Consider the following 19,498-nt stretch of genomic DNA (forward strand, 5'->3'; position numbering starts at 1 on the left):
CCCTTGATCGCCTTCCTGTGGGTCTCCATTCTCCCAGTGACTGACCTATGGAACATTCAGGGGAAAGCCTACCAGAAGTCCTGCTGTAAACCCTCCCCACTTAGTTCGTCAACTAACTAATAAATAGATCAATGATTTGAGGAAAGACCAAAACAAGGAAAAAAGATGATAAATCAGTAATTTTAACTGCCATTAGCGAGAGGGTCTGCCTTTGTTGGAAGCACTACAGACTGTGGTACTGGATGTTTGTTGCTAAGACACACTGTTTGAGGAGTATTTTGAAGCATTCAGATGTGCAAAGGAGCAATAGCACCACTGATACTTGGGATACAGACTCCAGCCATTTGATTGGACTCCCGAGGTATCAATAAGAGGAAGTACCTGTGCCTTTGGCACAGGTTTGTGCTTCTATAGTTCTATTGAGCCCATTGAGAAAAGGTGTAGTTATATGCAGATTAGAAGGCGTGATCATGGCATATTTTCCATATTTGTTGCCAATAATCCTAAACATATACATGAAGGTTTATAGTCATAATGTAGAAAAAAAAATGTCGACTTACAAAAATGTAGAAAAAAAAATGTCGAAAACCTATACATATAATGAAAAGAGTCAATTTTTAGAAAAAAAAATGTCGAAAAAAATGTCAATTAGCACTATCAATATCAAATAAACAAGAAGAGTATCATTTACTGGGGGGGTCCCCCCAAACCCCCTCACCCAACACCCAGCGGCCGCCCCCCCGCCACCCCAACACCCTCTCACCCCTCATACTCAACACATTGTAATTATATATATATATTTATTATTTCAAAAAAATTCTAAAAAATGTAGAACAAATTCGATATTGTTTTTCGACATTATTGTTTTCTAAAAAAAAAAATTCGACATTTTGACTTTCTACATTATTGCATTCTACATTATGACTGACCACCATACATGAACAGTGATGCAAAACACGCACTACACTTCCCTGATTGTAAACTTTGAATTAGAGATTACAAGGACGTTTCTAAAAGGTGGCTATGCCTGCAAGTATACAATACACAGAAGGGTGTGCCATTGGCATGACTTTGGAATGGGTATTTAAATTTAAAACAAAAAGTATTTGACTATGGCATGACAGATGGATGACTTTGCATAGTGATGCACAAGACATTTGTTGGCAAGTTAATACATGTGACAAGCGGGGACAGGTATTTGTGACATTCACAAAACTGAAATTGCTTTAAAAGGGTTCTATATTAATTTATGCTTTGATTCAATTCGAGTGAGTTCAAATCAAATGGAAATGTAGGACATGCTACATTAGGAATCAACAGAAGACACTTCAATGGTTTGGATATGGACTTTGTCTTTGCTAACCTTAAGAGACCTGCCCAGACATTTAGTATAAGAGAAAAGTGAGCTAAATAAAAAGGGGAGCACCTACGCATTAATTTTGAGGGTCAGACTACAGAGTCTTCATATAAAAAGAAATCCCGTCTTAAACGACTGGAATTGTCTTTATCTATATATTTATCCTTTGGTACTCCGAGAACACACTAACCCACAGACGGGGATTGTTAATATATATATATCACAGTTGAGAAAGGGTGTGCTGTATCTCAGATGAGCAGACAGCTGGTCCTAGACATTTGTAAAAGTCCTGCAGGATTATGACAGTTGTAGTGCAGTTGGGTATGGCTCATGCTTAATGGCAATGAGAAAAACCCACAATGGGTTTTATTTTAAGATTTTCCTTGTAAGTATGTCTTGACAGTAAGGAATCCTCTATACAGATTTCTGTATGCAGTCTAGATTTGAACTTGCTTTTGTAGAGTAAAGTGAGGTATTATGGAGGCCAATTGCATACTTTCATTTAAAGTATGATACCTCAATCTAGAAGGGTAAAATTCTGAATTATTGATGCATTGATCATGCATGAGGAAGTTCTTTTGTATTGTGCTTTGGTTTATACAAACCTTTCACAAAAAGGACAAAACAATTAATCTAAATAAACATTTGCTACATGAGGAACATTTACTTCTATAGTAATTTCCCAAGGAGTCAAATGAATAAGCTGGTAGTAAACTAATGAATATGGAAACACATCCAAGGCTGCTCATGTATATTAATCAAATGATGAAACTGTACTCAATATATGGAAATAGGATTACTTTAGGTCAGTGTGTCACGTTTGTTTTATTTTTTGACTTTTCAATCTAGATTCTGAAATTCGGTACCATCCCAAACTGCTGCATACATAGTTTAAACTCTTGAATAAGCTTGTTCTGATAAGAGCATGAACAATTTCTGGATGGAACATATGTGGAGTACCCAAAGATTGCACCATTACAGTAGACCATTTTTACATTCAATATGTAGAATAAGCATGGTTTCACTTATGTGCCACCACAGAGGTCTCAATCTGCCGCTGCATTGAATAATTGTAAATGGAGTATATAAACTCAGATTAAGGAATTGTTGATTAAAGTCTATTACCAATAGACATGTACCTCTATTCTGAACACCCCGGTAACCATTTAAAGCCGAGAGAGAGAGAGAGTGAGAGAGTGAGAGAGTGAGAGAGTGAGAGAGTGAGAGAGTGAGAGAGTGAGAGAGTGAGAGAGTGAGAGAGTGAGAGAGTGAGAGAGTGAGAGAGTGAGAGAGTGAGAGAGTGAGAGAGTGAGAGAGTGAGAGAGAGAGAGTGAGAGAGAGAGAGAGAGAGAGAGAGAGAGAGAGAGAGAGAGCGAGTGAGCGAGTGAGCGAGTGAGCGAGCGAGAGAGTGAGTGTGTGTTTTTTTCTCCCCACCCCCCAATCCTTCAATGGCGTCCTTCTCCACAGCCCTTGCTACTCCAGAATGTCAAGACACTACCCACGCCATTTGATGATTGTAATACTTACGTATATGAGGAATTTCAGCTTCCGTTTGAGGTTGCGATATTTACGCTTATAATCCACATCGACATCAGATTGCCCGTTCATTACTGTTGGGGAAGAGCAAAGAAATCAGGTAAGTATACTCAGGTTGAAATTCAAACACCCACTGTAAGGAAGGCATGGCATCAAACAGTAAGACAGACACAAGTGATCACAGTTCAAGGGTGTTTATTGAACTTCAACTAGGTATGAAAAACGCCTATCTAATCCTCAATCTAAAGATGGGAGCAAGCTATGACCATCAAATAATAATAATAACGCAGTCCTAGTGTTGTCTTGTAAAAAAAAAAGGGGCCTATACTAATAAACCTATTGCCAATCTTTACTTCTAAATACAAATAGTGTGGGGAACAATGTTCACGCAAAAGAAAAGTGTTCAAGAAATTACATGTCAGGATATTCAAGCTGTTGGCTTTCCATCCCCACGATTTTCAGCACGGGACAAGGCGGCACACTCAAGCTTAGCACAGACTCTGGCTTCTCTAGCATGAGGATGCAATTCAAAACATCAACATCAGGGCCTTCTGTGCCAAAGTCTCTTTGCCATTCAAAGTCTCGTATTTTAGAGGGCCTAAAGCAACACGATAAACATCAAAGTTCCTTTTGTTTTAGGATTACACATGAACAAATTCTCTGGTGATTTTCTGTTCACCCCGGGTCCTCCTCCGCTGGGATCAGACCCGCTGTAATACAAACCCTTCCATTGGTCTCCCTCCACCGGGCTCGGACCAAATTCATCTACTGTTATTACTTCTCAGCTGGATACCTTACAGAGACCTTCGATTGAGCCCCCATGTGGTGCCGGACCACTCCGTCAAAGGTATTAAAGCGTGCTTTAAAGTTCAATCACTAATCAGCAGTTTAACTTCGCTCGCATCTCTCATCACACACGTTTGAACAATGTTCATTTCAGTACTCGCCATACAATGTTGCTGCTTGCAACCTTGGCTTCAACACAGACCGATCTTGTATCGGCCTCCCCAACTCACCGGCTGTGCTGACTTCACTGATGCTGCATTGTTCTTGGAGCCAAGGACATTACCACGGCAGCTGGCGATTCTCTTCGCCTTGATTACTGACGCAGGAGGGCCCCAGGTATCTCGAACACACAATGCAGGATTCCCCAACCTGGTTTCCTGGTCTTAGGCTTTCTATTCTCGAGGTCTCGGGAAAGTAATGGTTCCTTGTCGAATGGGTGATGGGAATTTCCCTCCTTGCGATCCCCTTTGGTTTTGCCGTCTTTCCCCTCTTGCTCAGCTGCCGTCTCGAAACTGCTGTTTCCTCGTGTGCTTTGCCTCGTTCAGAGTGTGCTCTCGTGTTCCGCCTTTTATCTGTGTGGGGAAGTGTGATGGGAAGTCAGGTGTGAGTGATTGTCGATAATTGCCTGACCATAGTATTGGGATATGTAAGGTAAACAGCTCGGGTGTCTGTGTTCCCTTATAGCGTGCTGTCTGTGAGAAACTGTTTGTGTTGTAAAAAGGGGGACGGGTGCGGGGGTAGAGGTCCTAAATATCCTACTAAGTAGGATGGGGTAATGGTGTTACAGGGAAGGGGTGTTACAGGGAAGGGGATACCGCATCTCACTATCCGGTGTCCCACTCCCAGAAGACCCCTCACCCAGGTGATCCTCCGGCACTGGTCCACCCCCAGGAACTGGATCCAAAAGCGATGGCCGTGTCCTGGCCACATGGATGACAGATCCCCATGAACTAGTGGGTGAGACACCTTCTGGTTCCTCACACCACCCTTAATTTTGCCACTCCCAAAAGGCCCACTACCAAAACCCAGCAAATGAAACTTTAACGCCATCATGAACATACTAGAGTTACTCCATAAATGGCAAACATTTCTCCCCACATACTTCCACCTTGCTTGCAAGAAGTATATCTAATTCAACTCAGGCCAAGAAAGGGGTTTAGTCTGCCTTTTTAAAATAAGTGCATGATCCTGCATTGTAGATGGGAAATACAGATTTTTGAAAACGTCAAGTTAGTCAACAGAAATCTTCCATCAGTGAGATGAAGGTGGACACCACACGTCCATTGCTGCATCCTCCTATGCCCTCATCCCAAATTCCCATCCATGCCCTGGTCCTAATCTCATCCTACTTCTGAAAGCATAAAATGTGATGTTATCTATGATAATGTTGGTCTGTTATGCTGAAACAACAGTGTTACCATTGACTTTAGCATGGATGCTATGTTACAATGGGCAGTATATAGTAATGCTCGCAGCAGGCCTTCTACAGTTTTGATAGTACAGCAGCACAAATCAACTGGCAGGTTCATAAAATAGGGCAATCTTTGAAAGGGTTAGAAATCTGAACAGCTATTTCAAACTCATGAGCTGGTGTGTTACACAGTTCGACTAGGTGTATGCAGCACATTGCACGGTCTCCATTAAATCTACCATCTGAATTACTCTGACCCACCCATATTGCTTATCAGAAATATACAGTACGCGAAGGGAATGGGCATGCAAAGGCTCGTAGTTTCCAGCTTTCTAGTTTTAAAATAAATATTTCCCCCAAAACAATCTGAAAATGAGCAACTGAATCAAATATTAACTTCCTCATATATTCAGAGGATTCAATTGACCGCATATCATGCATAAGGACCTCAAGACCGCTTTTTTTGCTGTAAGGGTTGTGGAGAATCCTGCGGCTCCCCGACTGAAATATGGTTAACCCAATTATAAAAGAAGAACTGGCTTATTGCCATTTTATTATATCACGATCCTCTATTACAGATAAAAGGGTAAAACCTGAAAGAGGGACTCCACTTTGTGTTGAAACCAATTGTTTATACTCCCCGTGTCCAATATCCTCCACTAGATCAAAAGTATTTCAACAGGAGCCATGCACATGTAACGTGTTCTTTCCCTTCGATCTCTAAAAGGTTTACACCTTATAATTCTTCCTTTAATAAAACCTGGGGAATAAAAAACATTTTTACATCCACTGAAGTAGAGAAATCAGACTTTTTAAACTCAAACTACAAGTCCTAGAAACCCTGAGGGACTATGAAGAAGAAGAGGGCTAAAGAGGCAGGCATGAGTCCAGGTCGCACAGGCAAGCCTAATGACTCTATACAAGGTCAGGCAATTAAGCCTAAGGGCCTGCACCTGAACCTAATCAGCAAACCTGAGGGCATAAAAGACTGACTGAGAAAGAAGCAGCAGAGAGAGAAGCTGGGGCAGGAGCTGAAAGGTTAGAAGTCGTAGAAGCAGAGCACTTAGCCAGCAGACCAGGACGAAGTGACACCACAACAGGGATGTCGGAGTAGAGAGGCAAATTCCAAATTGCAAACTCTGAGTTGGTCCTGTGCTCACACACCTTGAATAGCTGTGGCAGCACTAGAGAGAAAAGAAAGCAGCAGGCAATCTTTCCAGGTTCCACACATTGCTGTGCATGCAGGGAGTTGCAGTTGTTCCTTAGGCATGTGTGCAGAGTGAAGTCAAGGGAAACTGGAGAGTGGCAAGCTCTTCCTTAATAAGGCTGAATAGGAGACACCATTGCAGCAGAGGGGGGTGGATCCAAGGAGTGCCTGCAGTAGTAGCAGAAGAAGCAGAGAAGCCGGGAAGTCGCCACAACCCGCAATCTTTATAATTGGGAGTCGGAAAAGGAAGCACCGTACTCCTGAGAAGCAGAAGTTCCTTGCCGGTCACTGTAGACTGCTTTTAATTGTACTTGCGTTGAGTTATGAGCGAGTGAATATCAACCGCAGAAGTGGGAAGTCTCTTCACTAATGGTAAAGTAACACGTGCTTACCTGAAATGCTTGCATGTGATGAAAACCCTTTATTTCCCGAAAAGTAATAATACTTTGCTGCCACGCGGTTGCGTGTCTCTGATTAACACTGCGAATGCTGTCGGTAGCAGAAGCAAAGCTAAACTGACTTTCCTGAACAGTTGCAAGTGTTGTTAAAGGGGCTGCATGCATGAGACAATGTTTCCTGAGGCCCTGTAGGGTGAATCCAGCTAAAAGGCAGCAACGTGTCTCCCATTGAAGTGGCAGTTTAACATTTAAATGTGATCGCCTGTGCCTAGAGTTCCATTGAGGATACATAGCTTGCAACAAATCAAAGTTTGAAGCATCAGAAGAAAGAAGTAGTATAAGTTGAAGCTAGAACAAGCATTGCCCAAGCTAATAGAGGGATCTCTATGAAATCCCAAGCATAGAAGTGTACACTGGTGGCCTTTGAAGTTGGTGAATGTGTGGTTACCCAAGAGTCTTCATCCAAAGTTGGGAGAGTGGCACAAACACTTTGGGGTAACTACTGAATACCAGGTGTATATAGAGCTGGGGAAGGGAGCTGGGTACTTGTTCAATAAAGTGGTTTTATATCTGCATGGCAAAGACTATCTGGAAGTAAGTAGTCTAGAAGCCCGAAGCAGAGTCTATGGTAGTTGCAAGACAGGCAACGAGGCTGCCATTTCTCAGGATATAGAAAGAAGAGTGCCATGTCAGCCTGTGGAGGTAGAAGACGTCTTGCAGCAATTCCCAGATTTTGAGGTTACTGTAGCAGCAGAACATTATAAAGTAGTAGAAGTTGTAGAAGCAGTAGCAAGACTGTGGCTGTCAATACTGTTGAAGTTAACTGCGGGACCACAGAACCTGTTCTAACAGTCACATTGCAGAAGGAAGTTGGTTGAGAGAAGAGGAAATCTTAAGCATGAACATCCCAACAACTGCAGATCTAGAGGTGAAGAAGTTATTGTCAAAGTGGGAGAAGATACTTTTATTTATTTAATAACACACCCAATACCATACCTGAATTCAGTTTCTAAGAGCAGATCTGGGATTCAAACCTCTGTTGCTCTGCATGGTCTTGCTTCCAAGACCAGCTTGATGCCCCTGTGCTAACAATTTGATCTATTCTTTCTTTGAAGGAAGTCGTCCACAAAACTCCATTGGTGCAGTTAATTCTTTGTGGAACTGTAAAGAAGGAAATCTTTCACCAAACAAGGAAGAGACTTTGACCAGTGGATTTTATTTGTGTGAACTTTGTTTCTTTGGCACTGTTCAAGACTTTGGTTGAGACTTTGTTACTTTGAGAAAATTGATTTTGGGACTTTCTTAGGGGAGTAAGATCTGCCCCGGACCACAAGAAGTCATCCAAGACACCGGGTGTTTGGTAACCTTTCATTTATGTTGAATGTTTTTGTTATTTTAATGTTTATATTGTTTATGGCGAGGGTTTGTTTTGTGAATGGTAGGAGGTTTTCCCATAGATCGTAGAATAGGTAGGGAATCCCCTGGTAGAGTAGATTTAGTTAGGATTTCTGTTAAGTTTTGCTTAATAAAATGACAAATCCTGAGAAAACTCAATACAATTGTGAGTCTCACATTGCTGACCCCTCAAAGGGTGCAGAAGTAAGGCTCTGACACAATGGTGGCATGTTATGGGATATAGACTTTTATTAATAAAAAGAAGTTGGAAAAATGCCTCTCTATCCCTAAAGCAAAGAAGGGATTCCCTACCTCATAGGAAACAAATGAAATGGTAAGGAAGTCTGCAACTAAAATGTCTGTCACTGTTGTGTCCCAAAACCTACTTCTGTCCCTAACACTAATAATTTAATATAACTGTGCAAGGATGGTCGGTTCTCAAAGAAACATGTGTTTGTTATGTTTTCAACCAACAGAAAGGTGCAGCACTGCTGGCAATAAAAGTGATGCAAAATAATGTTCCACAATACAAGATTCCAGTGCTACGGTTGTGCTCCTTTCCCCTAGATTTCTTCTCATCTTAAATCACTGGACAGTTCACAAGGAACTGTTTTTTAGCTTCACAGTTCTGTATCCTACCAACATGGCATGCTACGCTACCAAATATAGGAATCCTTTTATCAGTCCTAGAGTTTTTCATACTCTTATCCTTAACCTCTCCTTTGGGTGCGGGTCCCAGACTTGCAAGACTTTACACAGCTTGGATGACAGAAAAACACCTGTATTAGCGCCCTGCAGTATGAAATAAATTGGCATGACATCATTTACTGTGTAAATAGTGGTTTTATTTTGGATTTCACCATCGACACATATTTCTCCAAATAATATAGTTTGGTTCCTCAGGAGGGTTTTTCAAACATTTCCAATCATAGTTGTATTGAATGCTTTGGTTATTTAATTTGTGGATGTACAGGTAAAAAGATGAGTTGTGGGTTTCAAATGATCCACTTTTGACCTGTAATGTGAGGCAATTACGGAAGAAAAGTGCTGTTCTCTCAGTCTGCAAGTTTGTTGGGAATGGAATTCTATGTCAAGACCGGAGGCTCCCATTATGCTTCTCTTTCTTTAATTCAACAATAAGGAAAAAGCTCAGCAGCAAGATATTTGTGCACCCAAATGTGCCATGAGTAATGTGCATAAAACAGGTGCACTAGGGGGCGTGGCTTGGAGCCGCCGCGATCGGCATGACTCCGTAGAAGCTCCTGGCTGGCGCGATGCGCGAAACACAATACTGCGGCCCCCAGCCTCCGTTTCTCCCCCAAAACAGACCGCACCGCGGATGAAGATCTCTGGATGCGGCAGGGATGGCGGCTATCTGAACGGAGTCCTACACGCAACAATCGGAGGCATTTTATGCCCGGGGACCCCGCGCAGGCAAGATGGCGGCCGCTCCACTAATATACGAGTCCGGGAGGGGCAGCCGCCCGTAAGCGCCGAGAGCCGCCAAGGAACTGTCACCCCAGGCGGCGGAGTGGTGCCGTAACGCTGAGAAGCTGCAAGACCCATCAGTCATCCGACCGATCATTGACCGGGAGCCTTTGATGCACAGCTAGAAGTGAGCTCCGGGAGGCACCCGAAGACAAAGCGGTGAGGAGCCCCGGGGAGCGGTGATAGTGGAAAGGGAGCGGAGGTGGAGGTCTGGATCCCCTGGTTCTCCCCGCTCACATTGAGAACACCCGAGCGAGCGCAACTCTGCGTGCGGGGGTGTGGGTTGGGGTGCGAAGCCAGGCCGCTGCAGCCTTTCACCAGCTGAAGAATCAGGCCCATCGGGGCTCCTCCCAGCCTCGAAGAAAAGCGGATCAAGCGGCTGTAAAGTGGACAAGGCGGCCCGCTGAAGGAGAGGCGCGGAGCGGGGTCTGGAAACACGGCGGTCCCTTCCCCCCACCACACACTTACGGGACTGATAAGAGACTGGGGTTGGAAACCGGAGCACAGCACGTTACCCGGAGGGCCAACGCTGGAGCTTAGTCACACAGTGAGCCCTAGCTTAAAAACACCATAGAACCTGCTCATCTGGCTCACGAACTCCCCCCCCCCACCCAACAGTAGAGTGAGAACACGCGGAGAACACCAAGGGGGTGAGTCGGAGTCCCATCAAAATGTCTAGAAGCGGGAAAGCGTCAAAGCAGACAGACATTGCAACGCTGATGGGTAATGTCCAGACTGAATGCTCCAAAAAAGGGGACACACCTGAGTCTCTCCCCGGCGAAAAGGATCCCGCCAAAGAAGCATCGGAGCTCAATGCATCTCAAATGGTAACTAAGACGGATCTGCAGGAACTGCTAGAGGCCCTGACGAAGGAAATTCACAAAAGCACAGAAGTGACCCAAAAAATAATCTCCTTGGACAAGAGGGTGATTGATGTGGAGAGAAGGACGGCGGAGCTCGAGTCGGAAGTCTGCGACCAGCGGTTTAAAGGAGAGACCGACAGAGACAAAATCAGAGCTCTGGAGGAAAGGTGTGACCTCCTAGAAATGAAACAAGAAGATGCCGAAAATCGATCACGAAGAAACAACATACGCATTAGGGGGATACCAGCTTCCATTCCGGACACAGAGCTAAGAAGCTACGTCTCCCAACTGCTTAGCTTTATCATAACCCTACTGGGCGAGTCATCCCTGGGTTGGACCGGGTGCACAGGACGGCTCTAAGATCGGCCTCCAACTTCCCACCAGATGTCCTGGCACGGGTCCACTTTTACAAGATCAAAGAAGAAATCATGAAGGAAGCAAGACATATGGGCCAAATAACGTTCCAGGGATCCAACATATCCTTATATCAAGATTTAGCAAACTCCACAACAGAAGCGCAGAGCCATGAGAAACTTCACAGAGTGGCTGAGGGGGGAAAAAAGTTGCCTACCATTGGGGATTCCCGACATCGGTCAGATTCAACTGGGAGGGGACTCAGATACAAATCCGTTCACAAAAGGAGGCCGACAAATTCATGGGAGTCGGTAGCACAGGAGGAGGTTCGGACTCTGAGGAACCACCCCAGCATCAACACAATAAACCGTCTGAGGGAGAGTGGTCAAAACCTGCAAGGCGACGCAGGCCCCGAGGGCCGCTCAGGAAAAACTCCACCCCGAGCTGACACATAGAGGCACAATCCCATCATACTTCTGGAGGAGGGAGTCTTTAGGATGAGGATAAAGGACTTTCGAAAGTTAAATGGACAATCAGGGTCGGTCGGCTCCGGCCACCCAGACCAAAACCTACGATTACATCACAACACGTCTATAACAACAATAAGGAACCATCATCAAAATACTGCACCTAATTCAGGCACGGAGGAGCGATCTCAACAGGCGGACATGAGCTCCAGCAAAGAAGATAAAGGAACAAGAGAACATGACTGACACGAGTACAATAACGATTCTCTCGTGGAATGTGCAAGGGCTCAATTCTCCGAGGAAGCGGAAATCTGTAGAACACCGACTGGGTCAATTAGCAGGAGACATTGTGTTGCTTCAAGAAACGCACTTACTGCAGGAAGACGAGCACAGAGTCCGGTACAGTAGCTACCGAAAATCATACTTTGCCTCCTCGGGCCAAAAGAAAAGGGGAGTGGCAATACTCTTAAGCGACAGAGTACCTCTAACAAAAGTCTCAAGGGAATGTTTGAGGAGCTCCCAATCACAATAGCGTCAATCTATGGCCCCAATTCAGCTCAGACAGCCTTCGTCGAAAATCTGATTCCTACCATTCTAGCTTTCCAAGAAGGGCACCTGATCATGGGTGGGGACTTTAACGCAATGCCGAATCCCCAGATGGATAAGACTCTTCCGCCCACTAAGTCAGACTACACTCAAGCACTCTCGCTAGCCAAGCTACTAAGGGAAACGGAAACAGTAGATGCCTGGAGGCTCTTCAACGGATCCTCAGGAGAATACTCCCATTACTCTCAGGTGCATAAAGGTTACTCGAGAATCGACCTTATTCTGATCTCGGGGGTCATTTACCCATGTCTTGAGGCGACGACAATACACACCTGCATGGTCTCGGATCACGCTCCAGTGTCGGCGAAACTAGCCATATCGGGGCAAAAGCTCCCAGCACAAAGATACTGGAAACTGAATGATGCTTTGCTACTGGACGAATGCATCAGGATGGAAGTAGAAAACACGATAACCAATTACTTTAAAGAAAACACCACGGATGCCTCTCCCATTAATATCATCTGGGACGCGATGAAGGCAGTTGTCAGAGGCTCTCTAATCAGTGCCGGGGCGGAACACCGAAGGATCTCAAAAATAGCGGCTGCCAAGCTAGAGGAGAGGGTGAATCACCTGGAGGCGGTCCTGAAAAATCGATACACCAGGAAGACTGAAAGAGAACTCAGAAAGGCCAAGACAGCTTTAGAGATGCACTGTGCCGATCGCACCGCTAAATCTTTAGCCTTCACAAAGCAGTTCTTTCACATGAAAGGGAACAAGGCGAACAGAGTACTGGTGCAGAAACTGAAAAAGGCCCGAACCAGAAATAACATACTTACGATAACTGGACCGAATGGTAAGGCTCTCTACACTGATGCGGAGAAAATGTCGGAATTACTGAGGTATCACTCAGAAATCATGAGAGGGCCGCCGACGACGATAGAGAACTTACCAGAGTATCTACGCTCCATACCCAAGCAGAATGGGAAGCAGCTGGAGTACCTCGAAAGGCCTATATCGGAGGAAGAAATAATCGACGCCATCAAAGCATTGAAACCAACGGCTCCCGGACCCGATGGACTAACTGCTTCATTTTATAGGAAATACTCTAGGTTCCTCAGCTGGCAGGACTATTGAACTCTTTCTTGACTTCCGGCACCGTCTCCAGTTCAATGGCCGAATCATTGACGATCCTCTTACACAAACCCGGGAAGGCACCTGAGCTAGCTGCCTCTTACCGCCCGATCAAGCTAATGAACAATGACGGTAAGATTTTTGCTAAAGTACTGGCGGGCAGGCTGAACACGGCCCTGCCGGGCCTAATCGACAGTGACCAGACTGGGTTTATCCCTGGGAGAGGAGCAAATGACAATATCCGTAGAACAATAAACATTGTCGAACATGTCCATAGGTCTGGGGGCGGAACAACAGTGATTTCATTCGATGCGCATAAAGCATTTGATATGATAGACTGGGGGTATATACGGGCGACCCTGGAATATTTCGGATTTGGCCCAAACTTCACCAAATGGGTCATGGCTAACTATAAAATTCCATCGACACAACTAAGGGTTAATGGCGAGAGATCCACGCCAATACAGATATCAAGGGAACCAGGCAGGGATGCCCACTATCTCCATTCATTTTTGCCCTAGCTATGGAGCCCTTTGCAGCTAAAATTAGGCAAAACATCAGGATTAGGGGGGTCCAAATTGGGGGCAAGGAATATAAAATTGCATTATACGCTGACGATGTCCTGATAACAGCATCGAATCTGGCAGTGTCGCTTGACGCCCTATGGAAAGAAATAAATGACTTCGGACTGTTATCAGGATTTAAAATTAATCTAGATAAATCGTCAGCCTTAGCGATTAATGTCCCTAAACGGGAAAGAGAAGCCCTCCGCCCACTGATGCCTATTCCATGGGCAAAAGAGGCGATAGACTACCTGGGAGTGAGAATCACTAAGGATCCAGCCCGACTATACGCTGAAAACTTCCCACACCTAATTACGAATCTGAAGAACGATTTGAAGTCATGGCCCACTAAAGACATCTCCTGGTTCGGCCGCATTTCGGCAATAAAAATGAACATTATTCCCAGGTGGTTATACACATGTGCTGCAGTTCCGACCCGTATCCCGACATGCAAAAGAGTACGCGGAGAACGGGGAGCCGGAGGAGCCTGAGAAACTTGGAAAGAAAAACTGCAGCGTTTTCCAACACAATAACGTTGTATTTATGTTTGCGGTCGCTTCAAAAGCGACCGCAAACATAAATACAACGTTTTTAAAGCTGTGGTTTTATTTCTAAGTTTTCCGGGTTCCTCCAGCCCGGAAAACTTAGAAAAAAAAAACACAGCTAGTGCTTATTTTTTTTTTTAATAAATAGCACTTACCGAGATTCAGCTGCAGCTTTCCTGCTCTGGTCTCCGGTCCCCGTTCTCCGCGTACAGCACTAATGAAGGGAAAGCCACCCAGCGGTAGCTTTTGTTTACTACAGCTGGCTGGCTTTTCCTTCATTAGTGCCGCAAAAGCAAAAGCCAGCACAAGAGGGCATCCATTTCACAAAATGGATGTGCCCATGTGCTTGCTTTTGCGAATTTCGAGCTTGAATAGCTCAAAATCTTACATAGGAAGTTTTAAAAAAGAGAATGCTAGTATTTTTTTTTAATGTTGCCCATCTATTTTTTAAATAACATTTTTTACCAGACCATGCCTTTAATAGTATAACGGTCCTTGCAAGCTCGAGCGCCGGAATCCCTCTTCAGGCAGCAAACGATATTTAATTGCGAATTTCCGCAGATTCACAGAAATATTCAAGCGAGTGACTATATATATTTAAATTCGGAATTTGCATAAATTAAAAAGAAAGAAAAGGGGAAGAAGAAATCTCCTGTTCAGCCTACTAAGGACAATAACAAAACTGAACTGATATTACTGGGCAGTGAGAGAAGGCGTTCTAGAAGCCCAGAAAAGAAAAAAAAACAAAAAAAAAGTGAGTACGGTGCATTTATTTTTATCATGGCAACGCAGTACTCACCTCACTCAGATCAGGCTTGGTCTGAGGCTGAGGGAGATCACTGCTATATAGATGAGGTGGCAATGGCTAATAGCTTACAGAAGGGTCTGGGATCCTCCGTGGAGACCAGTATTAAAAAAGCTGTAACAGGCACTTTTGGGGGGGCGTGGCCAGCAACGGGACGATGAGGACGTGAGCTCCTGGCGCTCCGACGGCCGCAGCAAACAGCCTGAATAAATAGCCTGCTACGAGTGGCAAATCCTCCAAAATACATACCCTCCTAAAGGCAAGTGCCCCTGGCACACGCAGAGAAAGTTCCAGGCCGAAACGCACCGTTTTGAGCGAGTTCGGAGCGCCGGAAAGGAAGTGCCGCGCTCGCGGCATCGCACGATCAAAATGGCCGCGCTCACCAGAGTGAAGCGGGACGGCGGGAAGGCGTTCTGAGGGAGAACCGCGACTATCCACCGCAAACCGCACAGCAAAACGCCCTGTACGCTACGCCTACATATATCAACAATCTGCTGGGCAGCTCTCGACGGCGAGAGCGAGAAACTTAACGCACGCCCCGCACGGCACGACAGGGCCAGGGTCAGTGGAGAAGGGCCCGTGAACTGGTTGGGGAGGCGAACTGGTTGCCCACCACACACCGCGGCGAACGAGGAGAAACGGCCCCGCCGAGTGGGGCATAGAGGACTACCCCGGTGCCGAGACTGGTGGAGAGTATTGCCGCCACCCCTCTACAGCAGTCCGGCCTGCGATACATATTGGCATTCGGCATGGGCAAAGACAAGTCCAGAAGATTGATATCCCAGAGCAGGATCGATCAATTTACTACGCCAACAGCTAACGGCCAGTCAGAACAAGAGCATGACCAAACGGACGCCATGGCGGAAACAGAGGGCACGATCTCCCTAAAGGACATCATGGCGGCCATAGCCGACTCGCGCGCTTCCATGGAGCAGAAAATGGATGGCATCAGCATGGACGTTTCCCTCCTGCAACACAACCTCCAGAAGCTGACATCACGCACCGGTGAGGCAGAACAACGTATCTCTGGTGCGGAGGATGGAATAAGGAACATAGAACAGCAGTTGGCTAGAGTCACAACACGATTGAAAACCATGGAGGAGCGAGTGGCGGATCCAGGCGAAATAACGTAAGGATCCTGGGGCTGCCGAAGAAAGCGGAAGGCCCACATATGGAGCTATTTCTGGAACAGTGGCTTACAGACATGTTTGAAGACAATACGTTCTCCAACTTCTTTTCCATTGAACAAGCCCACCGAGTGCCGACGGGTCGTCCAATTCCGGGCGCCCCGCCTCGCACAGTGATCATCAAACTTTTGAACTATCGTGATCGTGATGCGCTGATCCAGTCCGCAAGGGCGAAAGGCACCCTCACCTATAACGGATCCAAAATAGCATTCTTCCCAGATTAGACCAGGGAAGTGCAAAAGGCTAGACAATCGTTTGACCCATTAAAAAAACAACTACAATCCCTCAAAGTGAAATATGGCCTGATGTTCCCTGCCCAACTTAAAATCTACCATCGAGGCACAACAGTCCACTTCACCGACCCCAGAGAGGCGAGGAGATGGGCGGAACAACACATCGAGGGAGACTGGATGGCAACGAGGGGCAATAGACAGAGAAACAGGTCCTGAACCGCCAGATCAACAACCGCCTGCACCGGGAATCGCACCACAACTGCAAGGATAACAGCACCGACTCCCGGAAAAGATGCGAACAGAAACACCCGAGACCTGACCGTGCGGGGCCTAAGGTACTGTATAACAACCTTATACTGACCACATTTACAGACTAGCCGCGAGGAGACACACAGCTAAGCGGCCAGCCCAGATGGAAGCCCCCCCCTTCCCCTGGTGTGACATTGCACCGGGACACGACCGGAGCCTACGCAACCCCGAATAGTTTATTTGTTCATTTGTTAGCGGGTGCACTCAGCCACGGTTAGCTGAGGTTTGTTTTGTTGAATGTTCGGGCGACAGATGCTTCGAGTTAGAAGGAGTATAGGGTGGGGGATGGGAAGTTTGTTTAATTACGGTTTTGTTCCGAAAGGGGTCCAAAGTTCAAACCTAAAACGCTATGCCACAACACTATCAGCAAACGGCATGTGCACATGGTGCCATCAGCCGGTGATCAACCTGCACTCTTTACCAGATGGCCTCCACTACCACTGATGCCAGGACCCTACGACTCCTAACCAGGAATGTTAATGGGATGGGATGGGAGCTGGAATCAAGAGGAGACTTATCACACAACTCCTAAATCGCCACACACCAGACATAGCCTTCCTAACAGAAACCCACTTAGCAGGCACTACATGTACCCTATTTAAACGCACCAACTACAGAATTGCAATACATGCTGGGTTCACCACAGGCTCCCGTGGGGTGCTTACCTTAATACATAAACGATTACCCCTGACCATGACACGGGTGACTCAAGATACCGGCGGCAGGTACACACTTATTACTGGAACACTATGGAACCAGACGATAGCCCTACTCGGGGTCTACTCGCCACTGACACTGCTCACCACCCTGCTACAGGACATTACACCTCTGATCTCGGGAGATAACTCAGACTTACTAGTAATTGGGAGTGACTTCAACGAAGTCATGGAGGTGGGGATGGACCGCTCACACTTGAGAGGAAGAAACCCCACTGTCTGCACCAAATTAGCGGCGTTTACCACAGCCATGGTTCTGCAGGACGTGTGGCGCGACCTACACCCAGACACAAGGGAATACTCCTTCCACTCGGGGGCACACGCCTCACTATCGCAACTAGACTACTTCTTTCTGCGCGGGCCAGAGGCTCACAGGACCACAAAGGCAACTCTATTGCCGCGCGGCATATCAGATTACGCCCTCCTGCTAATCGAGCTTAACATGGCTAGGCGACGTCCGCCCCCCTCCTGGCGCTTAAATAACTACTATTTAGGCTTCCCAGATTTTCTGGAGCAGATACAACGAACAACAAAAACCTACTTTGAGTTAAACACAGGATCAGTAGATGATCCGGAGACCCTGTGGGAGGCACTTAAACCGGTGCTGAGGGGTGAGATCTTAGCATGGTCTGCTGCACACCGAAAGAAACACCAACAGAAATTGGTGGAAGCCGAAGCACAGGTGACCCAGGCTGAACTCAACCACCTAGCACTAGACCAGCCAGAAACAAATCGAGCATTAACACTTGCCCAAAAACGTTTACAGAATGTTGCGTTAGACAACGCTAGGCAGGCACATATGACGACGAGAGCTAGAATATATGAGACCGGTGATAAAGCCGGCAAAATGCTGGCATGGCTAGAGAAACGTGAAGCAGGCAGCGGCCAGGTCAGGGCGTTAAGATCAGAAGGAGCTGAACCCTTACGGACCGACCGCGACATAGCCGAGGGCTTCGCAGCCTACTATACGGAACTTTACAGGCCGCCCACATCGCCCATCAATAGATCGGTGCTAGATGACATAGCCCTGCCCACTCTAAGCGCTGAACAGCAGGCTCTACTTGAGAAAGATATCACAGAAGAGGAACTGATAGCGGCCATGTCGGAACTCCAGCCGGGAAAGACACCAGGGCCAAATGGCTTCCCGATTGAGATGTGGCGTAAACTCGGTACAAATGAAATTGCCCCCCACCTACTGCAAATGTTCCTACAGTGCAAAGAGAGAGGACGCCTACCGGCGGACCTCCGGAAAGCCACATTATTAGTGATTCCTAAAGCAGACAAACCGCCAGACCTCTGTAGCTCATATCGACCAATCTCACTTATCAATAGTGAGACCAAAATACTAGCGAAAGTACTGGCCAACCGCTTATAAAAGGTCATCACAACACTAATTCACCCCGACCAGTGCGGTTTTATGCCGAAACGGTCGACCCGCATGAACATTCATAGGCAACACACTGTAATAGAGAATGCGCACTCCACCCGAGGCCCCCTGGCTATACTAGCGATTGACTTCGAAAAGGCTTTCGACTCGGTGTACTGGGAGGCAGTTTGGGAAATAATGGGCCGGATGGGGTTTGTTCCCCAGTTTCTGAGCTGGGTGCAACTCCTATATGAATCCCCCGAGGCACAAATGAGAGTGAATGGGTGGCCATTGCACACCTTTAAGCTCGGGACGGGAACTCGACAGGGATGTCCATTATCCGCCATGATATTTGCCCTGGCTGTGGAACCGCTAGCTGAGACACTGAGAACATCACCGGCCTGGTGCGGTATCCAGTGGGAAGATGGGCGTGAGGATAGGGTCTCCCTATACGCGGATGACTTGCTTCTTTACTTAAAAGGCCAACACCGGGCCTGCTCCACGATTGTAGCCATACTGGACAGCTACAGTACTTTCAGCGGGCTAAGAGTAAACTGGCCCAAATCAATACTGTTCCCAATAGGCGCCACAACTTTTATTCCACCAGCCAAATGTCCCTGCCGCCTAGAAACCGAGCAGTTTAAATACCTTCGCATACAAATCACTAACGACGTGAGCAGGTACGTGGCCAATAACCTCCATCCGATAACGACCAGATTCATAGAAGATGCTAGACACTGGGTCTCCCTCCCATTGACCCGACTGGGAAGGGCAGCACTGTTTAAAATGATGGCTCTTCCACGCTTCCTATACATTCTACAATATGCCCCACTAC

General features: G+C 46.4%; 1 protein-coding gene across 13 annotated transcripts in view; it reads right to left on the bottom strand.

Moving 5' to 3' along the window:
• INO80E (INO80 complex subunit E) overlaps positions 1 to 19,498 on the bottom strand; it is a 657,413-nt gene that overhangs the window by 542,152 nt on the left and 95,763 nt on the right. For all 13 annotated transcript variants that reach the window (XM_069651976.1, XM_069651985.1, XM_069651983.1 and 10 more), the window contains one exon: positions 2,885 to 2,967. In XM_069651976.1, coding sequence (XP_069508077.1) covers positions 2,885 to 2,965 — 81 coding nt within the window. In that variant the 5' untranslated portion in view covers positions 2,966 to 2,967. The remainder of the gene's footprint in view (positions 1 to 2,884; positions 2,968 to 19,498) is intronic.

Source organism: Ambystoma mexicanum, chromosome 3p, assembly GCF_040938575.1.
Source record: "Ambystoma mexicanum isolate Mex_15411 chromosome 3p, UKY_AmexF1_1, whole genome shotgun sequence".
Taxonomy (NCBI): Eukaryota; Metazoa; Chordata; class Amphibia; order Caudata; family Ambystomatidae; genus Ambystoma; species Ambystoma mexicanum.